The sequence below is a fragment of the Lissotriton vulgaris genome, chromosome 1_1 (genome assembly GCF_964263255.1).
Source record: "Lissotriton vulgaris chromosome 1_1, aLisVul1.2, whole genome shotgun sequence".
Taxonomy (NCBI): Eukaryota; Metazoa; Chordata; class Amphibia; order Caudata; family Salamandridae; genus Lissotriton; species Lissotriton vulgaris.
Window position 1 is genome coordinate 1,688,121,042 of NC_141685.1, and position 19,392 is coordinate 1,688,140,433.

Genomic DNA, 19,392 nt, shown 5'->3' on the forward strand with positions numbered 1-19,392 from the left:
CCATGCAAGGCAGGTGGACACCACAACAAAAGTTACTACATATCAATCATCTGGAGTTATAAGCCATATTCCGAGCATTGAAAGCTTTCCAAAAGCAGGTATCAAACAAAGCTGTGTTAGTCCACATGGACAACATGATAGCCATGTATTACATACAGAAACAGGGTGGAATACACTCCCTGCAACTCTCTCATCTAGCACAGAACATATGGTGGTGGGCTGTACCTCAAAACATATTCTTCTTAGCCCAGCATGTTCCAGGAGTACAAAATACCATAGCAGATCTGTTAAGTCGTCAGACACAACAGATCCATGAGTGGGAACTTCATCCGCAAGTTCTTCAACCATTCTTTCAGATGTGGGGACAACCTCAGATAGACCTCTTTGCCACCCACGAAAATGCCAAATGTTCTAGCTTCGCCGCCAGATATCCACACCCACTGTCCAAAGGCAATGCAATATGGATGAACTAGTCAGGCAAATTTGCGCATGCTTTTCCGCCTCTACCACTCTTGCCACTAGTAGTACGCAAATGACAGCAGCATTCTCTAACGCTCATCCTAGTTGCTCCAGCGTGAGCCAGACAGCCATGGTACTCCACACTGCTACAACGGTCTGTAGTGCCGCACCAAAAGCTATACCTATCTCCAAGCCTTTTAACCCAGAACCATGGAGAAATCAGACACCCGCATCCACCTCAGCTCAACCTTGCGATCTGGCTCCTGAAATCCTAGAATTTAGATATCTTAACCTTCCTCCTGAGTGTATGAACGTCATAAAAGAGGCCAGACGTCCAACCACTAGAGCATACTATGCAGCCAAGTGGAAACGCTTTGTAATATATTGTCACAACAACATTATTAATCCTCTAGACGTGTCTATTCAACACATCATAGCATACTTATTACATATTCAAAAATGTAACTTAGCCTACATGTCTATTAGACTGCATCTTGCTGCCATAGCAGCATATCTACAGAACAGACAGCATCTATCTCTGTTCAGAGTGCCTGCTATTAAAGCTTTCATGGAAGGCATCAAGCGAATAATTCCTCCCAGGGTATCACCTTCACCAGTGTGGAATTTAAACATTGTTCTCACACGGCTAATGGGACCCCCCTCCGAACCTTTACATAAATGTGAACTACAATTTTTAACATTGAAGGTTGTGTTCCTAGTAGCTATTACTTCACTAAGGAGAGTTAGTGAACTACAAGCACTAACCATTCAAGTACCTTTTTTGCAAATGCATCACAATAAGGTCCGTACCAATCCAAAATTCCTTCCCAAAGTCATCTTTCCCTTCCACCTCAATCAATCTGTGGAACTCCCTGTGTTCTTCTCACAGCCACAAACAGTAGCAGAAAGAGCTCTTCATACCCTAGATGTCAAAAGAGCATTGTTATACTACATTGAGTGAACACAACCCTTTCGTAAAAGACCAAACAGCTTTTTGTGTCTTTCTCACCACCACACAAGGGCAACCCTATATCAAAATCTTGGTTAGCTAGGTGGATTGTTAAATGCACACAAATTTGCTATCAGAAAGCTAAACGTACGTTATCTGTTCCTCCTAAAGCCCACTCTACAGGGAAAATGGGGGCTTCAATGGCATTTTTAGGGAAAATTCCCTTAGATGACATCTGCAAAGCAGCTACATGGTCCACACCGCACACATTCACAAAACACTATTGTGTAGATGTGCAAACTAAACAATAAGCTAATGTGGGCGAGGCTGTTCTCAAAACACTATTTCAAACTACTGCAACGCATAGGGGTGGTCGCCGCTAAGAGAGGGTACTGCTATACAATCTATGCACAGTGTGTAATCTGCAGCTCATATGCCTCGAACGAAAAAGGCTACTTACCAGTATGCATCTGTTCTTGGCATGTAGAGCTGCAGAGTTCACATGCCCACCCGCCTCCCCGGCTACCCTTATATGTTCCAATATTAACTTAATTAGATACAACTTACATGGAAATCCTTCCTTTTCTTGCAAAGCTTCATCATTTCCCTAATGGCGAAAAACAATCTGAGGATGTAGCCGATGCCCATACGCAATGTGGTCCAAAGGAGGAGTCACCTATCTCGTGACTTCCAAAGAACTTTTCAGGACAAAAGCAAACTGCAAACATCCGGGCCCAACACTAGGTGGCGATCTATGCACAGAGTGTAACTCTGCAGCTCTACATGCCAAGAACAGATGCATACTGGTATGTAACATTTTCCTTATGTTTCAAGTAACATCCATAATAAAAGTTTCTTTTAGAGCAAAACAGGACCTTACATACGAGAAATGAGACTGTGTGACAGAGATTATTTGCAGTAATGTTAGTGAACTGCTGTCTTGTTACAGTATTAAAATCACTCGCTACTATCCTTAAATTAGTTGTAAACACATTTAAAATTTGGACCAGTGCCCCTGTGCAGTCTCATTGACCTAGCCAAGGAGGGCTGAAAGAGCTCAAATTGGATCATAAATTAAAATCTGATCTGAACAGGGGTCACCAAAATGCATTTGCCCACGGCCCCCAAAACCCTTACAATGCCCCTGCTGGGTGTATGTTGTTAGTCGGATATGCATGGTTTGAGTTATAGTGTATTCTAATGTAGAGAGATGATTTTCATATCCTTGCTTCTAGCCTTGAGTCAACATGCGACAGGTCTTAAGGTTTAATAAAACATATTTTTTCATGTATGTATAGCAAAAGCCTCCTAGATCCGTTGCAAGTTGAAACAGTCGCAGGCAGTTGTCCCACATATAACAGTCTCTACCTACATCAATGAATTTAGTATTATGTCCCCAACATGTCAGTGGTTTTCATACTTCTGTAGTTGAACGTTTCCAACCTACAGATACACGCCGACTGGTAAATCACGTTATATGCACACATTACTTCTTGGGTTAGTTCAAGGCACAACCAAACCTCAGTTCCTCAATGCCTTCCACCATCCTTAAAACACCTCTTGTGCGATATCGCCAGTGAAATTTCATGCTCAATATCTCCCTCACTATAAAGTCATCCAAGAGCCACCAAGCCAGTCTGTTACAAGATCCATTATCAAAGCACATTCCAACATGCATGTTATACATCATTTAAATTCAGAGCATTTTTGGAACAAGGGCAGCTGTACTGTCATGACACAAACTGACTTTTTTGATCTGCCCTTTGTTTTTCTTTCATAGTGCATCACAACCTGAGAGTCCCAGCAGGTGCTCCATAAATTATTTAAATTCTTTGAACAGATAAATAGGATCTGTTAGTCAAGGCAGGGTGTACCCATTCCTACATTAGATGAAGGATACCCCCGGTCTCCATCAGCTTACAGGCTGGCTGATTATTGGTGAAGTTTGAGGTTCGAGTGATGGCCTTTTTACCTGTACCCTTGGGATAGGAGTCTGAAAACCCTTGTCATGTAAAGCCCACTCTAGCTAAGATCATTTGCTTCGTCCTGCATGTTTGTAATGAGATATGACATATAGCATGGGCACCACACGTTGCGTTTCTGTGCAGTGTGTGGATGGTGTTCTCCCCAACATGGTGATTGTAGCACAAGATCTGTCCTCCAATCCACTCTCCAAGAACTACTTCATGTAATGGCAGTCATGGGCACAGGAATACCACTTGGCAGTATAAGCAATGTTGGAACTTGTTACAGCCAATCAATGGAAGTGCCATCCAGTGCTTGATGTCACAGGAGGTTTTAAAACCCAATAAGACAGCATAATACAAAGGAACATTCTAAAATGCCTCTTGTTGATGATTATTAGAGATTCAGGACTGGGCAAAGAAAATAGTTTTTCTCTACATGGGATAGCCCCTTTCAGAAATGGAAAGCCGTTGTTATCCTTGGAACCGCATTGTGGTGTTTGAGTATATTATAAATGTATTTCGGAAGTATAGTGTTTGAAAAAAACAAGACAACAGCATCAACCATTACATTAATGAGTATTCCCATTTGTCCCTTCTATTAGCGAATGCTGCAGCTGAAGACATAGATATAATTCTGAAGGGTAAAACGGAGGAACTGAAAAAGGTAATTGCATGCTTCCATACCATTTTCAATCTGTTCCCCAGTTTAATGTAATACATTTCACTTATAAGCTACTGTCGGGATTTTGGTTGGTTTGATTGGTTTGGATTGCTCCTTCCCTACGCTCCCTCGTGCTGTTGCTAATACCAATGTGCAACACATGGCTTAATGATTGGGGGTTGATAGGCATGTGGTGCCACCATAAACCCAATACCAAGGTGTACCCACACTACTCAGATGAGTATAACTTACACGTCCGCATGAACAAGTTTACCAGCTCCCAATACATTGACCTGCATATTACACATACAGACTCTGCTAGGACCATGTCCCTCTGCCTATACCCCTTTGGTAACTCCAGGACTCCACCATGGAGGGCTCTCCATTTCAAGTTTCCATTGCCGACAATATCACAATGTATTTTGGCATGAATACAGTCTCAGCCTCCTCTCCCTTATTAGAGTGGAATGCCTTTAAGGTAACCATTTGGGGACACTGTATCGGCAACAGACTTAACATGCAGCATCACCTCACCACGGATATCTCACAATTGAAGGCCAGACTTTTGGGCCTAGAGGAACTAGCTCAGATGTCTAGAGCCAGTTATGAGCACCTACACTGATCCTAACGGGGACATCCTACCTTATTGAAAAGGCTGCAGAGAACACTAAACGTAAGCAAGCTAATGCTGGCTGCCCAGGCACACTACTGGAATGGTTGATACAGCAGAAGGTAGACCGGCGCCCCATTCTCTCTATCCGTACTGCTGGGGGATACTTACTCCACATGCAGAGGGAAATACACTTTGCCCTCAGGCACGGCTATTCATAGTTCTATACCTCAATATCCACAACACCTTTGGTAACCCTGGGTGCCTTTCTGGCTGAAGTAACCTTACCATGGTTCCAGGGTGGAGCTCAATGGAGGGACGTCTATCTTTGCGATATGAGAGGTGATCTATGCTTTTGCCACTAGCAAAAACCCAGGACCGGATGGCCTGCCACTTGAGTTCTATAAAGTGTATGCACCCTTGCTGGCACCTCACTTGAAAACACTATATGACACCTCCCTCACTGCATCATCGTTACCATCTACCTTGAGAGATGTCCTCCTCATTTTCTTGTCCAAATCAGCTAAGGACGTGCTTGATCTAACAGACCCATTGTGTTATTAAACACATACTATAAGATTTTAGCTAAAACCTTAGCTGTCCGACTGGTCCCCCTGTACAGCAACAGGTTTTGTGCCAGCCATGAGTACCTCATTGAACCTTCAGCATTTTTTTCGTATATTAGCACATGCCCAATCCGTTATCCTCACTCAGGTTGCTTAGTTTTGGATGTACAGAAAGCCTTTTACTCCCTTGAGTGGTCCTTTATGTTTGAAGTACTTCAATGGTATGCTTTAGGACCCCACTTTCTACACCTGGTCAAGTTATTGTACACCAATCCCACAGCTAGAGTCAAAATGAGTTGCCTTGTTTCTGACCCCACTGCAATACAGCAGGGGACCCACCAGGGCAGCCCACTGTCTCCCCTCTTGTTTTCTCTGGCGCTGGATCCATTTGCGCATTGTCTACGTAATCATGGCCAGAACTGGGGATCCCATTGGGAGACGCCACATACTCGGTCTCCCTATATGCAGATGTCAAGCTGCTCTATCTCCAAGATATCGGGGCAGATTTATGAAGGGCTTGCGCCACGTTTACGCCGCCGTTGCGTGACGCAACGGCACGGAAACGTGGCGCATCCCTGCGCCCTATTTACAGCATGACGCATCTAGGAGATGCGTCACGTTGTACAGCACTGCGCCATGAGGAGGCGTTCCTGCGCAGGAACGCCTCCTGAAAGTGGCTGAGTGAAATCTATGAGATTTCACTCAGTCACTTTCAGGGCAATGCTGCGTCAAAACCATGCGCCTGCTTGAAGCAGGCGTAAGGCTTGAGGCAGCATTGAAAGAATAGCCCCCCCCAGAGCATTGCTGGAGCTGCGTCGCGCTTGCGACGCAACTCTATCAATGCGTCACATTTCCGGCACAGATGCGTCACGCATCTGTGCCGTTTTTGCCCCATGGTGCGCCGCATCATAAATGCGGCGCACCATGGGTGGCGTAGCTGTGGCGCACTGTGGCGCATGTTAACTGGCGCGTCCCTCGGGATGCGCCAGTTAACATCAATCTGCCCCATCGTCTCTATACCTCCTACTATTGCAGGTCTCCAGTCCAGGTTTGCCACCATATCCGATCTTCTAGTTAGATGGACCAAGTCGTACCTCTTCCCTTTTAATATTGATATCCCAGGCCCACCATATGTGGTGAATGACATTACCCTTACATGGCAACCATCCACTTTTCGTTACTTGGGGAAACAAATTTACCATGCGCCCAAGGATCTTTTAGAAGGCAATCTGGTCCATGCTGTCACTGCACTATGGGCACGAGCGTCTTTCTGGCAGAACTTAACGCTGTTGGTTGAAGGGAGCGTGCTCCTTACAAGAATGGTTCTGTCTAGGTTATTGTTCTATTTTGCCAGCCTCCATCTATTTGTGCAACAACCTTTTTCTGTAACCTAGAGGGCATGGTAGGAGAATGTACCTGGCACAATACATGTCACACTACTCAAGCTTTACCTTCCCACGAACAGCGGTGTTCTCAATGTTCCCAACTTTGAACAATATTATCTGGCCTCTCAAGTCCAATGGGTGTTGCATTGGCTTGCAGGCACCAACCAAGCAGATATTGTGATGTTTCTGCCGTCTTGAGACTTGGGGAGAGTCTTTGCCCTGTCCCACCTACTCACCAGGGCTTCACCACCAAACTCCCCTCCTCCTAACTGCTTATCAATGTTATCATAGTGCCCTGTTTCTTAGATGTTCAACCAGACATTATGCCCAGCCCCTCCGCTGCTTAAAATGCTCCATGGGTGCGTATCCACTTCCCACAATGAATCAATACCGTGGCATGCAGCAGGCTTACAACCCTTAGGTGACCTGTACCAGGTTGGGACTCTCCTCTCCATTTAGGACTTACTGGCTGGCTCCAAACTCCTGCCCGGTCAGTTCCTCTTACATGCTTTCTTTCTTGGGATATTGAAGCAATCGAGGGGAGATATGGCAGGAACCCCCACAAAATCTTCTCTTCCAATATATACATGTCTTTGGCAAGTGAGGACACCTGACCCCGTGGTTACCTGACGCCATGCGCATGCACACCACAGGATCACTCCACACACTGCGGAGACACTGGGACACAGAGCTTAGTCGCGTGTGCACCGACAGTGAATGCCAAATCATGCTGGCCTATCCCCTGTTAGTGTCTTGAAACACCCATTTTAAATTAATTCAATTATAAATCCTGCACAGTGCCTACATTACCCCCATCAAATAAATGGTTATTTTAACCACAAAGATGCCGCATGCCTCTTTGTTCGACATGTGACGTGGAACGAGTGCAGATGCTTTGGTCTTGCCTGTCACTCATGGGCTACTGGAGCGATGCCATCTCACACTTGACACACTGCACGGGATCTGTTCTAGCATACACTTGGGAGGTGTGTATCCTGGGACTCTAGCACTGTGTTAAAAAATACAGGGAGGCAGCAGGGTTTGCAGACCACATCCTCCTATTAACAAAGGGACTGAAGTGGAAGGCAGCGAGCCATGTGGCGTCCTCCGCGTGGGTCCTTTCCATGCTGGTGTAGGCTTAGGCAGAGATAGCGCTGTTACACAGAGAGTAGGTGAGGGCACTCAGTAAATATCCAATCTCAGACATGTGAGATGTCCTTTTAGACAAATCCCGAAAGGCAGCGCCAATGGCCCCAAACTCCACCTGATGATTCTTGTGGCACACACCATTTGCATTGTGTATCAACTGCAACGCTTGTCTTAATCATTAGTCGCCGATACCATGCTCAGCCCCATCGTCCCACTTGCATTCACCACTTCTGTGCTATTTTATATTTTACTTTCGAACGAGTGTAGCTCTTATTTGATTCTGTCGTATGTTTATTGTTTATTTCTCCTAATTTTAATTTTAATTGGTTTCAATTCATATACTGCTTGTAATTATTTATTTTTTTACAATTTTGACATATTTGCTTTTTAGCAGGCTCCATTTATAGGAACTTTGTATTATTATTTGATACTTTGCCTGTTGCTACTTCTGTGGCTTAGCTAGAGATCTATGCATGGATGACTGTCCAGTGTTTCAGTACTGCCGCATATTGTTGTTTTTAATGTACCTGTTTTTTTGGACATGTCATTCTCCTGCACATTTTGCATAACTTGACATGAGTTTCGTCCTGGAATTGTGATGGTATGCAAATGAGAAAAATGCTACTAAAAACTATTGAAAAAAACAAACATACTATATAGGTAATAAGTGTTACCTTTATACTCTGTCTATATCTGTTCCCCAGTCGGGATGCTGGAAGCTTTGGTAACACAATCGTTTGACAATTAGTGTTGCCTTCATACTCCTTCACTATCTGTTCCCCAATTGACTGTAACGCGTTTTACCCATAAGCTACTGTCAGGATGTTGGAATCTTTATGTAACAGGACATTTTGATAGCATGTTTTACTTTATGCTCCCTCTCTATCTCCAGGTTGAATAAATAGATAACTGTTGTTAATACACAGCAGATACTTGGGCACATCTTTGTAATTCTTTTGCATATATTTGCCTAAATTTAAATGTGTGCAATAGGTCAGGTTCTACTCATCATAAAGAAAAGATGTGGATTCCGGTAACTAATTCCCGCAATCTAGACCTATCTAAACACTATCAGCCAGATTCATCAAAGACCCGTTTTGTGAGTCTTTAATAGCGATTCATAAGAAATCGCTATTACAGACTCGCAAAACGGGATTCATGTAGGAATCGCAAAATAAATTGCGATTCCTACACATTCCTTATTTGCGATTACCTAATTGCTAATCGCAAATAAGGAATACTCCCCATAGGAATGAAAGGCCCATAGGAATGAATGGGGAGTATTCCTTATTTGCGATTAGCAATTAGCTAATCGCAAATAAGATAGCGATTTCAAGGGTGCCAGGGGTGTCCATAGGACACCCTGTAGCACCTCTGAAATGCTAATTTAAACAGGTGTTGCGCGCACACATGTCCAAAGGACATGTGTGTGTGTAACATGCAACAGTAAAAAATGCACTAAAGTGCTTTTTACTATTTTTTCGCTATTTACCACGAAGTCAGACTTCGTGGTAAATAGCGACCAAATATTGCGAATTCGCAATTTAGAATTGGTTCATGAATTGCATTTAAGGAATCTCTAATTGAGATTCCTTAAATCCAATTCCTCGCAAATATGCGATTTCGCAAATAGCGATTTTTGCATTTGGGATGATGAATCCCAAATGCAAAAATCGCACTCGCAAAGGGCCAGATTCTCAGAATCTGGCCCTTTGCGAGCGCAATTTAGTTGCATGAATCGGGCTGTAAGATTCCTGCTGGTGGAGGTAAGGGTTATGGACCCTTTGCAGTGACCTTGCAGTGACAGACTCCTTAAGGTTGGTCACTGGATCAACAAAGAGAAAGCAAACACAAGGAGATGATGGACGGAGCGCTGAAGCTTTTAAGACACTCACCCTCAGTCACAGATCTGGATTGAATCCATCATAATTCTTTAGCTCACTTCGCCACCTCAGTTCAGACCCAGCTATATGCAAATCAATCTTGACCCTGTGCCTCATGGGAACAGTCCAGCCCGAACTGCCTAGCCATGTCTTCCCTGAACCGGAAACAAGCATCCGTGGACCGGTTTCGGGGTAACACCCCTCATCAGCCAGGCTAGCTTGAATCCAGTGGCATGTTTGGGCATACCCTGCTTAGGTCTGAACTAGGGTGGCAAAGTGAGCTAAAGAACGATGATGGATTCAACCCTGATCTGTGTCTGGGGGTGAGTGTCTGAAAAGCTTCAGCGCTCCGTCAATCATCTCCTTGTGTTTGCTTTGTTCAACAAAGAGAAAGCCATGTGCATCAAGGCACAACTGTGTAACAGCATGAGATGATGGGTCCAGCCAGGGATTCCCCTTAATTGGCTCTAGGGTAACCTTAAAAAGCACGCTTCTATCCCAATATCTTCCTTGTTATAAAGATGCTTTTCCAATTAACTGCTATGTGTAGTACACAGGGAAAGTGTGTGATTTCGTGGCCCAGACGTGTTCCTTGACATAAAACAAGGATGACACAGAATATTTTGTTATCATACTCCAGGAGTTCCTCACCTTCCTGGAGCCTATATGATAGCTACGTTCCATCCAAGAACCATAACAAGCAAAAATAACCAGTGATAGTCACAAGCGAATGCAGGAAATTTAAATACACAAAGTCTAACTCAATGGTCTCTAACCTGATTCAGTATAAAATGGGTTTCAGTGCAATAATGCAGAGCTAAAATCGAATCATAATACAAGCCTCACTTAATACATTGGTTTATCTGGACCCAGACACTTTAAAACCCATTTTCAGTGACCTGAGAAACTGAGCATAATTACAGCCCCAAAAGTCCACTCCAAAACGTGTGGTGGAATCTACGTTTATATGACATGGCAGAAATGCTACGCCAGGCAACAGATAAAAAAATCTAGCTTTAAAACTACTGAAGTGGTTTTAACCAACTATCTTTTCAGGTGAGGTCCAGTTTGATGCTAGTCAAAGACCCAAATAATCAAAGTCTTTCCTAGATGGCACTTGGTGCCTACTGGTATTAACTTAGTCTTCATTTCATTGATGGTCATTTACTTGCTTGTACAATAAACTGTATCACACAGTAAAGGACTAAGCAGTGTGGTCTAGAAAAATCTTAACAAAAATGTTGTCTGACAGAAACATCATATTCTAAATATAAGTTACAAAAATATCATCCCTTTAGAGATATTAATAAAATACCTACACCAAATGGGACAATATTTTGTAACCAATATTTCGGGCACAATATTTCTAAGGACCGATATTGTCAGGACGGCTCTTCGGCAAAGGCGGATGTCGGAGGAGCATCGCCCCACTGGCTTACTAGCCAGCAGCTGAAAAAGAAAACAATATGTTACTTTTGTTTTATTTTTCAGGTGCTGGCCGAGCCAGTGTGTGTATGGGGCGGGTCTGAGCTCACACAGAGGAGTAGAGTGCACTTCTAAGTGCGCAATATAGCTGAGGCAGCCTGCCAGACATGCGCAATTAGGTTTCCCATGGAGAAACGTGCCAAACTCCCTCTGCCTGAGTTGGGCATCTTAGCAGTCCACTCAGGCCAATCCAGGCGCTGATCTTATATTATGAGAGAAGCGTCTGGATTGGTTGGGGAGTCTACCATAGGGACTGTTGGGAGCTGCGGGCAAGAAGGAGCTCCGAAGCTGGAGGCGGCTGCAGGATCAGGTAAATGCTTTTTAATTTTGTATTCAACTCACCCCTGCTCCCCTCCCCCCCTCACCCCACCACTGGATAGTGGTATCAGCTGCGACAGAATATTATGCTTTCAATCTGACAGTCAACGAGACCAGGGGGAGAGATCTCAGCTGAAGCAACTAAAACCTAATGTTCGAGGCATATGGGCTGCAGACCACACACTGTTGCATTAGACTACATCAACTCCATCGTCAGATTGTTTTTTTCCGCCATCGGGCTCGGATGTGTTTATCGTTCGGTCCCGTTACCGATCTCCTTTCGAATCCATAAATCAATCTACAACATCAATATCGTCTTCGACACTGATTCCGGTCACCCACATCGAAGAAAGGATCCACTTCTCGATTCCAGCGCTCATCAAGGGCCGTCGGGCCCAACTGCGCCATTGGGCCTTTGGCTCATGGAAAGAACACCGTTCAAGAAGTGCCCTCAGTGTGGACACAAGTTCCCCCACACCGACCTTCATGAGGTTTGCAACCTGTGCTTGTCTCCAGAGCACGAGAGTCGAGACTGTGAGGCCTGCGCTTTGTTCCGGTCCAAGAAAACAATCAGGGAACGTCGAGCTCGAAGAGCTATGGAGCAGTCATCATCGTCCACACCAGACCTCATCATCGACAAGGCACCGATCGAGGTAGACGTTGAAGAACAGCAAGAAGATGTCACTTCCGAAGCAGAAGAGTCAGCTTCCGGAGCAGAGGATCGATCCGAAGATGATGATCTTCTTTCAGCTGGTCAACAGGTCGTGAGTAAGAGTGTCGACCCTGTTCACCCCCCATACCAGGACAGGCTTTGGTTCCACCCCCACCTACGGGTCCGAGTATACACCGATCGAAACCTTCCGACGCCCCGCCTTCAGGTTCGGCAGCAAAGAGCATTGAAAAGCCTCCAGTCGACTCAGGCTCGAGTCAGTCTGTCCGTCCCTCAAAACAAAAAGTGCTTAAGCCGAAGTCAACACCGGCACCCAAACATCCATCGGTACTGATCCAGCGGGGAAGAGAAATTCAGTCTCATATGTACAACTATACACCAGGATACTCACTATTTTCATAAATCTAACACTAGGCCCATAAATGACTGAGACATGAATTGACCAACTGAATCATATGACCTAATTAATCAGAATCACTTTATAAAACATTTAATGAAGTCAATATCATAGGCAATGGTTTAACTAATGGTAACTCAAGGAAACAAACAAGACCAGCGTGTCATTTCAAAATCTATTTTATTAACTTTATTAATGAGCATAATGCATTTTTAAAGCGTAGTTTCTTTTATTAACATTTTATTGCGCAAAACTATTTAATAGAAAGGCACATTTGACTGTAAGCTCAAACCAAAATCAGCATGAGAAGTGCTCAAACATTAAGGATTATCCCCTAAACCCTATTTCCCTAACTAAACATAAGAAAAACCTAAAGGGAAAAAGTAAAGTCTTAATGGATCTTACGTGAAACGAAAGTCCGTCAGCATCTCTGGAGCACAGGAATGAGCCAGCAGTGTTCTTTCTAAGGAGGCCATTTTTATACCTTTTTCCTATCTAAAACTACCGTAACTAAAAGAACACAAGTATTCGAACAACACGAAGTATGATTGGACGAGAAATGTCGTCCGATGAAGTCATTTGCCTTTCACATAGCAGAAACCACATTTTTCAAGAGCGGCATTGTTCATTGACTAAGAGTGTCACAGGCTCTTTCGTGCTTCGCAACATTAGGTAAAGTCAACCATTTGCTTCCTTCATCCAAGCCTTTCCGCCGCGCACATCCTGTCCTTGACAATGAAAACCTAGACAAAAGAACAGCTAATGCTTCCACACAGCCTTGCTTTCACGAGCGTCTTTCAAAGAATTATTGTAGAAATTATTTTCCATCACAAACGCTGCTGTGCAAGGCCCAACTTTGACAGGACTTCGGACATCCATTTTAGAAATAGGCCTCAGGCTTTTATAGCATGACTCTAGTAGGCAAGGAAACACAAGACAATAATTAATTCAAGAAATGATAATTATTCTGTTACCCACCCCCTTTGCAAATATTAACCCATTAGTCTATGTTACCTAGCTTTGCAAACAAAAACAAACATAGCACAGTGACATAAAATGACACAACATAAAGAAAAGCACATTTAAAGAAAGCACATGCCATTATTTGAAACAGCAGCAGTTAATGAATGACAAACAAAAGACAAGGTAAATGTATTATTTTAAACAAAATGACAAACATGACAAGAGCACAAATAATTAAACCCGTGTGTTTATGTCGGTGTACATTACTCTAGGTTGATTTAGTACCAAAAACATGCAACACTTATTAGTATATTAAAAAATTATGGGAGTTTCAATTCAACGTGCTTTAATTCTAACTTTATTCTGAAAGTCCGCTTCATCAGTACCGAAAGTTACCGAACTGAAACCAAGTTCGGTGTCGAAAGACGTTCTTAAGGTTACTGAGACGAAAACGACCAGGGTAACGAAAAAAGCGGACCCGAAAGCAGTTTCCATATCCAAACACACTTCGGCCCCAAAGGCAGATGAGTCTAAATACTCGGGATCAAAAGCTTCGGATCCAGAAAGTACAGATCCAAAGAAAAGGCAAGAAAAGCCTTCGGAACCGATACCAAGACCCATTCCAAAGGCAATAGTCACTGTAAAGCTTAAACCTGTCGGCCCCAAACAAGATAAATTGGCGCCGAAAATGGATTTACCAATAGGTGAGCTTTTCCAACCTGATGTAAGGCAAAATACTCTAAAAATCAATTCAAAGACTGGACATGTGTACACAGTGCCTGAAAAAAGGAAAACTGACTGTCCTAAACCATCACCTGTTCCTCCAAAGAAGCATGTTCAGACCTCCCCTATAAGACTGCCTTCACCAGAAGTAGAAATACTACCAGATATTTCTCCTGTACATTTACCAGCTAGCACACATAGGCTTATACCACAAGATGAGGATTATGGAGGTACATACTCACATGACAGTTATCATCAAATAGATGAGGTTAATAACCCAGATGATATTGATGGGCCATCAGGTGACCCATGGGAAGATTACAATGCACCAAATGCACCAGATCTACCACAAGACGAGTCATACCTGTCTAGACCATCCCCACCAGATGACACCATTGGGTTCACACAGCTCATTCATAGAGCAGCTACTTCCCACGGAGTAGCCTTGCATACAGATCCAATAGAAGAAGACTTCCTTATGGACACACTATTAACGTTACATAAGACCACAACCACACTTCCAATACTTAATGGAGTGGTAAGACACACACCAGAAATATTTAAAGACCCAGTCAGAGCCAGGGTATTTAACCCCAGATTGGAAAAGAAATACAAAGCGGCTCCCTCTGATCCAGCATATATTAAGGGACAGTTGCCACTAGATTCACTGGTAGTGTCAAATGCGAGAAAACAAGCCAAATCACACCCATGACAAAGAATCTAAGCTTTTGGATGCTTCAGGGAAACGCACCCTGTCACAAGCTGCAAATATATGGAGGATTGCTAACACTCAAGCTCTGTTAGCAAGATATGACAGGGCTCATTATGATGAGTTAGAGTCTATCATGCAACACCTGCCAGAACAATATAAGGCCAGGGCTGCTGACTTAATATGAGAGGGCAAAGTAAGAACAAATACCTCCATAAGATGCGCACTAGACACTGCAGACACAGCATCTAGAGCAGTAAATACAGGGATACTGTTGCGCAGACATGCATGGCTACGAATCCCTGGGTTTAAACCAGAAGTACAAGCCAGTATATTAAACCAGCCATTTGACCAACAACATCTTTTCGGTCCAAAAATGAAAAAAGATACAGATACGGCAAAATCAATGGGAACTTTACAACCGCAAGCCGATAGACCTTCCTTCCGTCGCTCCTCAGATAGGGGCGCCTCTAAAAGTTTCTAAACTGACAACACCTCCTCTACTCACAAAGCGCCCAACCAAACTTCGCCTAATAAGGGATATTATAGAGAAGGGTATAGAGGGAACAATAATAAAGACAGGGGCAATAACAATCGCAACGCCTCTACTCCCAAACAGTGACTTCCCTTCCATCCCCCCAGACCATTCCACTCCAGTCGGGGGAAGATTACAACAGTTCCTACCTGTCTGGAACTCCATCACAACAGACAGGTGGGTAAGACAAATAATTCAGTCAGGTTATTGCCTGGAGCTCACTTCCACTCCTCCAACAATACCACCCAAACAATGTCCTATGTCACAGGAACACCTCTCACTACTAAGACAAGAGGTAGAATCACTACTGCAAAAGAACGCTATAGAACTAGTACTAAAAGAACATCAGAGCACAGGGGTTTATTTCCTCTATTTTCTCATAACCAAAAAGGACGGGTCTCTCAGACCGATTCTAGATCTAAGCCCCCTAATCCTATACATACATTCAGACCATTTTCATATGGTCACATTACAACAGGTTCTACAGTTACTAGAGAAAGGCGACTTCCTTGCCACATTAGACCTCAAGGGCGCCTACTTCCGCATTACCATTTATCAATCTAACAGAAAGTACCTAAGGTTTCTACTAGAAGGTCAGCACTACCAATTCAAAGTGCTTCCCTTCGGAGTAACAACAGCACCTCGAGTGTTCACAAAGTGTCTAGCAGTAGTAGCAACACACTTAAGAAGGGACAACATTTATGTCTTCCCATATCTCGACGACTGGCTAATAAAATCCAAGTCATACAACCAATGTGTACAGCACACGAATCAGACAATCTGCCTGCTGCACAAGTTAGTGTTTACAATAAATCAAAAGAAGTCACATCTACAACCATCCATATCTCAGCAGTATCTAGGTGCCACAATAGATACTTCCAGCGCGATAGCATACCCCAACTTAATAAGAATACAAGCAATACAGACTCTCATCAAAAGATTTCAGCCACAACACTCACCACATGCTCGAGTGATCATGCAGTTAATAGGAATGATGGCATCTTGCATTTTCATAGTACCATACTCACGACTACAAATGCGCCCCATACAAGAATGCTTGGCAAGTCAGTGGAATCAGACTCAACAAGAGATAACAGATCTGGTGGTGGTAGACGACCGGGCACATCGCTCTCTGCAATGGTTGAACACCAAAATCCTTTCCAAGGGCCGGCCGTTTATAGAACCTGTTCCATAAATGATATTAACCACAGACGCATTTCTCACTGGATGGGGAGCGCATTTAAAAAATCACACAGTACAGGGTACGTGGACAATGAAATAAAAAGTACTCAACATAAATTATCTGGAGTTACTAGCAATTTTTCAAGCTCTAAAATCGTTCCAACATTACCTGTCAAACAAAGCTGTACTAGTCCGGACGGACAACATGACAGCAATGTATTTCATTCAAAAGCAAGGAGGGACATACTCCCTACAGCTCTCCCAGCTGGCGCAGAGCATTTGGAGATGGGCCATCCCTCAAAACATTTTTCTGTTAGCAGAGCATCTGCCAGGAGTTCACAATCAATTGGCAGATCTGTTAAGTCGTCAAAGACAACAGATACACGAATGGGAACTTCATCCTCAAGTTCTTCAGCCATTTTTTCAGAGGTGGGGACAACCAGAGATAGATCTGTTTGACACACACCACAACTACAAATGCCCAAGCTTCGCCGCCAGATATCCACACCCATTATCCAAAGGCAATGCGATATGGATAAACTGGTAGAACAAATGTGCGTACACTTTTTCCGCCTCTCCCACTAATTCCATTAGTGGTACGCAAGCTATAACAACATTCTCTCACATTAATTCTCATAGCACCAACATGGGCAAGACAACCATGGTACACCATGCTACTACAGCTCTCCGCAGTACCACATCACAAACTAAAACTCTCCCCACATCTACTAACACAGAACCATGGAGAGATTATGCATCCAGATCCAATGCAGCTCAATCTAGCGATTTGGCTCCTGAAGTCTTAGAGTTTGGATATCTAAATTTACCTCCAGATTGCATGAATATCATTAAGGAGGCACGACGTCCTACCACTAGAGCATGCTATGAAGCAAAATGGAAAAGGTTTATTGTCTATTGCACAAATAGCAACGTCAACCCCTTGGATGTTTCTATACAAAACATCATATGTTACCTATTACATTTGCAAAGATCTAACTTAGCGTATTCCTCAATCAGATTACATCTTGCTGCTATAGCAGCATATCTCCAAAACAGACAATATGTGTCATTGTTTAGAGTACCTGCAATCAAAGCGTTTATGGAAGGGCTTAAACAAAGAATTCCTCCCAGAATACCACCCTCTCCAGTATGGAATTTAAATATTGTTCTCACAAGATTTATGGGTTCACCTTTTGAACCATTGCATAAGCTTGAGTTACAGTTTCTTACATGGAAAGTTGCCTTTTTAGTAGCAGTTACCTTACTAAGAAGAGTGAGTGAGATCCAGGCATTAACAATTCAAGAACAATTTATACAACTTCATCATAATAAAGTGGTTCTCAAAACAAATCCAAAGTTTCTGCCAAAGGTAATTTCACCATTCAATCTCAATCAATCAATTGAGTTGCCAGTATGTTTTCCACAACCGCAAACAGTTGCAGAAAGAGCTCTACACACACTAGATGTAAAAAGAGCACTTCTATACTACATTGATAGGACAAAACCTTTTCGTAAAACTAAAGAACTGTTTGTGTCCTTTTCACCTCCACATAAAGTCAATCCTATTTCTAAATCAGGCATCGCTAGATGGATTGTTAAGTGTATTCAAATTTGCTACCCAAAAGCAAAACACACTCTATCCATTCCTCCTAGGGCTCATTCTACCCGTAAGTTAGGAGCATCTATGGCATTCTTAGGGAATATACCATTAGATGATATTTGTAAAGCAGCTACATGGCCTACTACACACACATTTACAAAACACTATTATTATTTCAAACTACTGCAACAGAAGAGGGTGGCCGCCGCTAAGAGAGAAACTGCTGTGCAATCTATGCAACAGTGTGTGGTCTGCAGCCCTTATGCCTCGAACGGAAAATGCTACTTACCAGTATTCATCTGTTCTTGGCATGTAGGGCTGCAGAACCACATCCGCCCACCCGCCTCCCCGGCTACCTATATCTGTTCCAGTATTATCTTATTTAGATACACAACACATGGTCATTTTTATCTGTAATTATACAACTCCATCATTTGCCCAATGGCGAAAACAATCTGACGATGGAGTCGATGACCATGCGCACTACGGTCTAAAGGAGGAGTCATCCAGCAGACCAAGACAACAACAAAGTGTAATCATCCGGGCCCACCACCAGATGGTGATCTAATGCAACAGTGTGTGGTTCTGCAGCCCTACATGCCAAGAGCAGATGCATACTGGTAAGTAGCATTTTCCTTTCTGAAAATAATGAATTCTCCTTAAATGTGCACTTGTGCTCCTCCAGAGAAAGACAATGGAACTCACAAAGGTTTTCTTAGCTAACTGATTTCAAAATTAAACTGGTTTCTATTAGAGAAGGCCGAGAGTCTCACAAAAATCTCCACTTTCGACATTCATTTCTCCCAGTGTAAAAATGTATTCTTAGTGCTTTTCAGATTAATATTGTTTAATGTGTGTGTGATTTAATCTGTACCTTCCTCTTCCCAGCTTGGGTTCCTTATTGACAAGAACTCTGGAGGAGAAAAGATGCCAATTGAGGAATACGTAGACAGGATCAGCATCCCACTGATCATCACAATCGTGTGCCTGGCCTCCGTCTTGCTGCTCGTTGCAGCCATCTACAGCTGCTGCCACCAACGACAGAGGCACAAAAAAGACCAAGTAAGAAGTTAATTGAAAATTCAAAGCTTTCTTTAGAATAATGCAAAGATTATTTGATTATTGGTCTGCTCTGTCCTAATTTTATATGATTTACCATTCAAGTTCCACTTGTTCTATGT

General features: G+C 43.2%; 1 protein-coding gene across 1 annotated transcript in view; it reads left to right on the top strand.

The window, feature by feature from the left end:
• The window catches only part of PODXL (podocalyxin like), a 262,424-nt gene that overhangs the window by 221,115 nt on the left and 21,917 nt on the right, over positions 1–19,392 (top strand). Inside the window, exons 7-8 of the mRNA XM_086918925.1 lie at positions 3,978–4,039; positions 19,100–19,273. Coding sequence (XP_086775051.1) covers positions 3,978–4,039; positions 19,100–19,273 — 236 coding nt within the window. The remainder of the gene's footprint in view (positions 1–3,977; positions 4,040–19,099; positions 19,274–19,392) is intronic.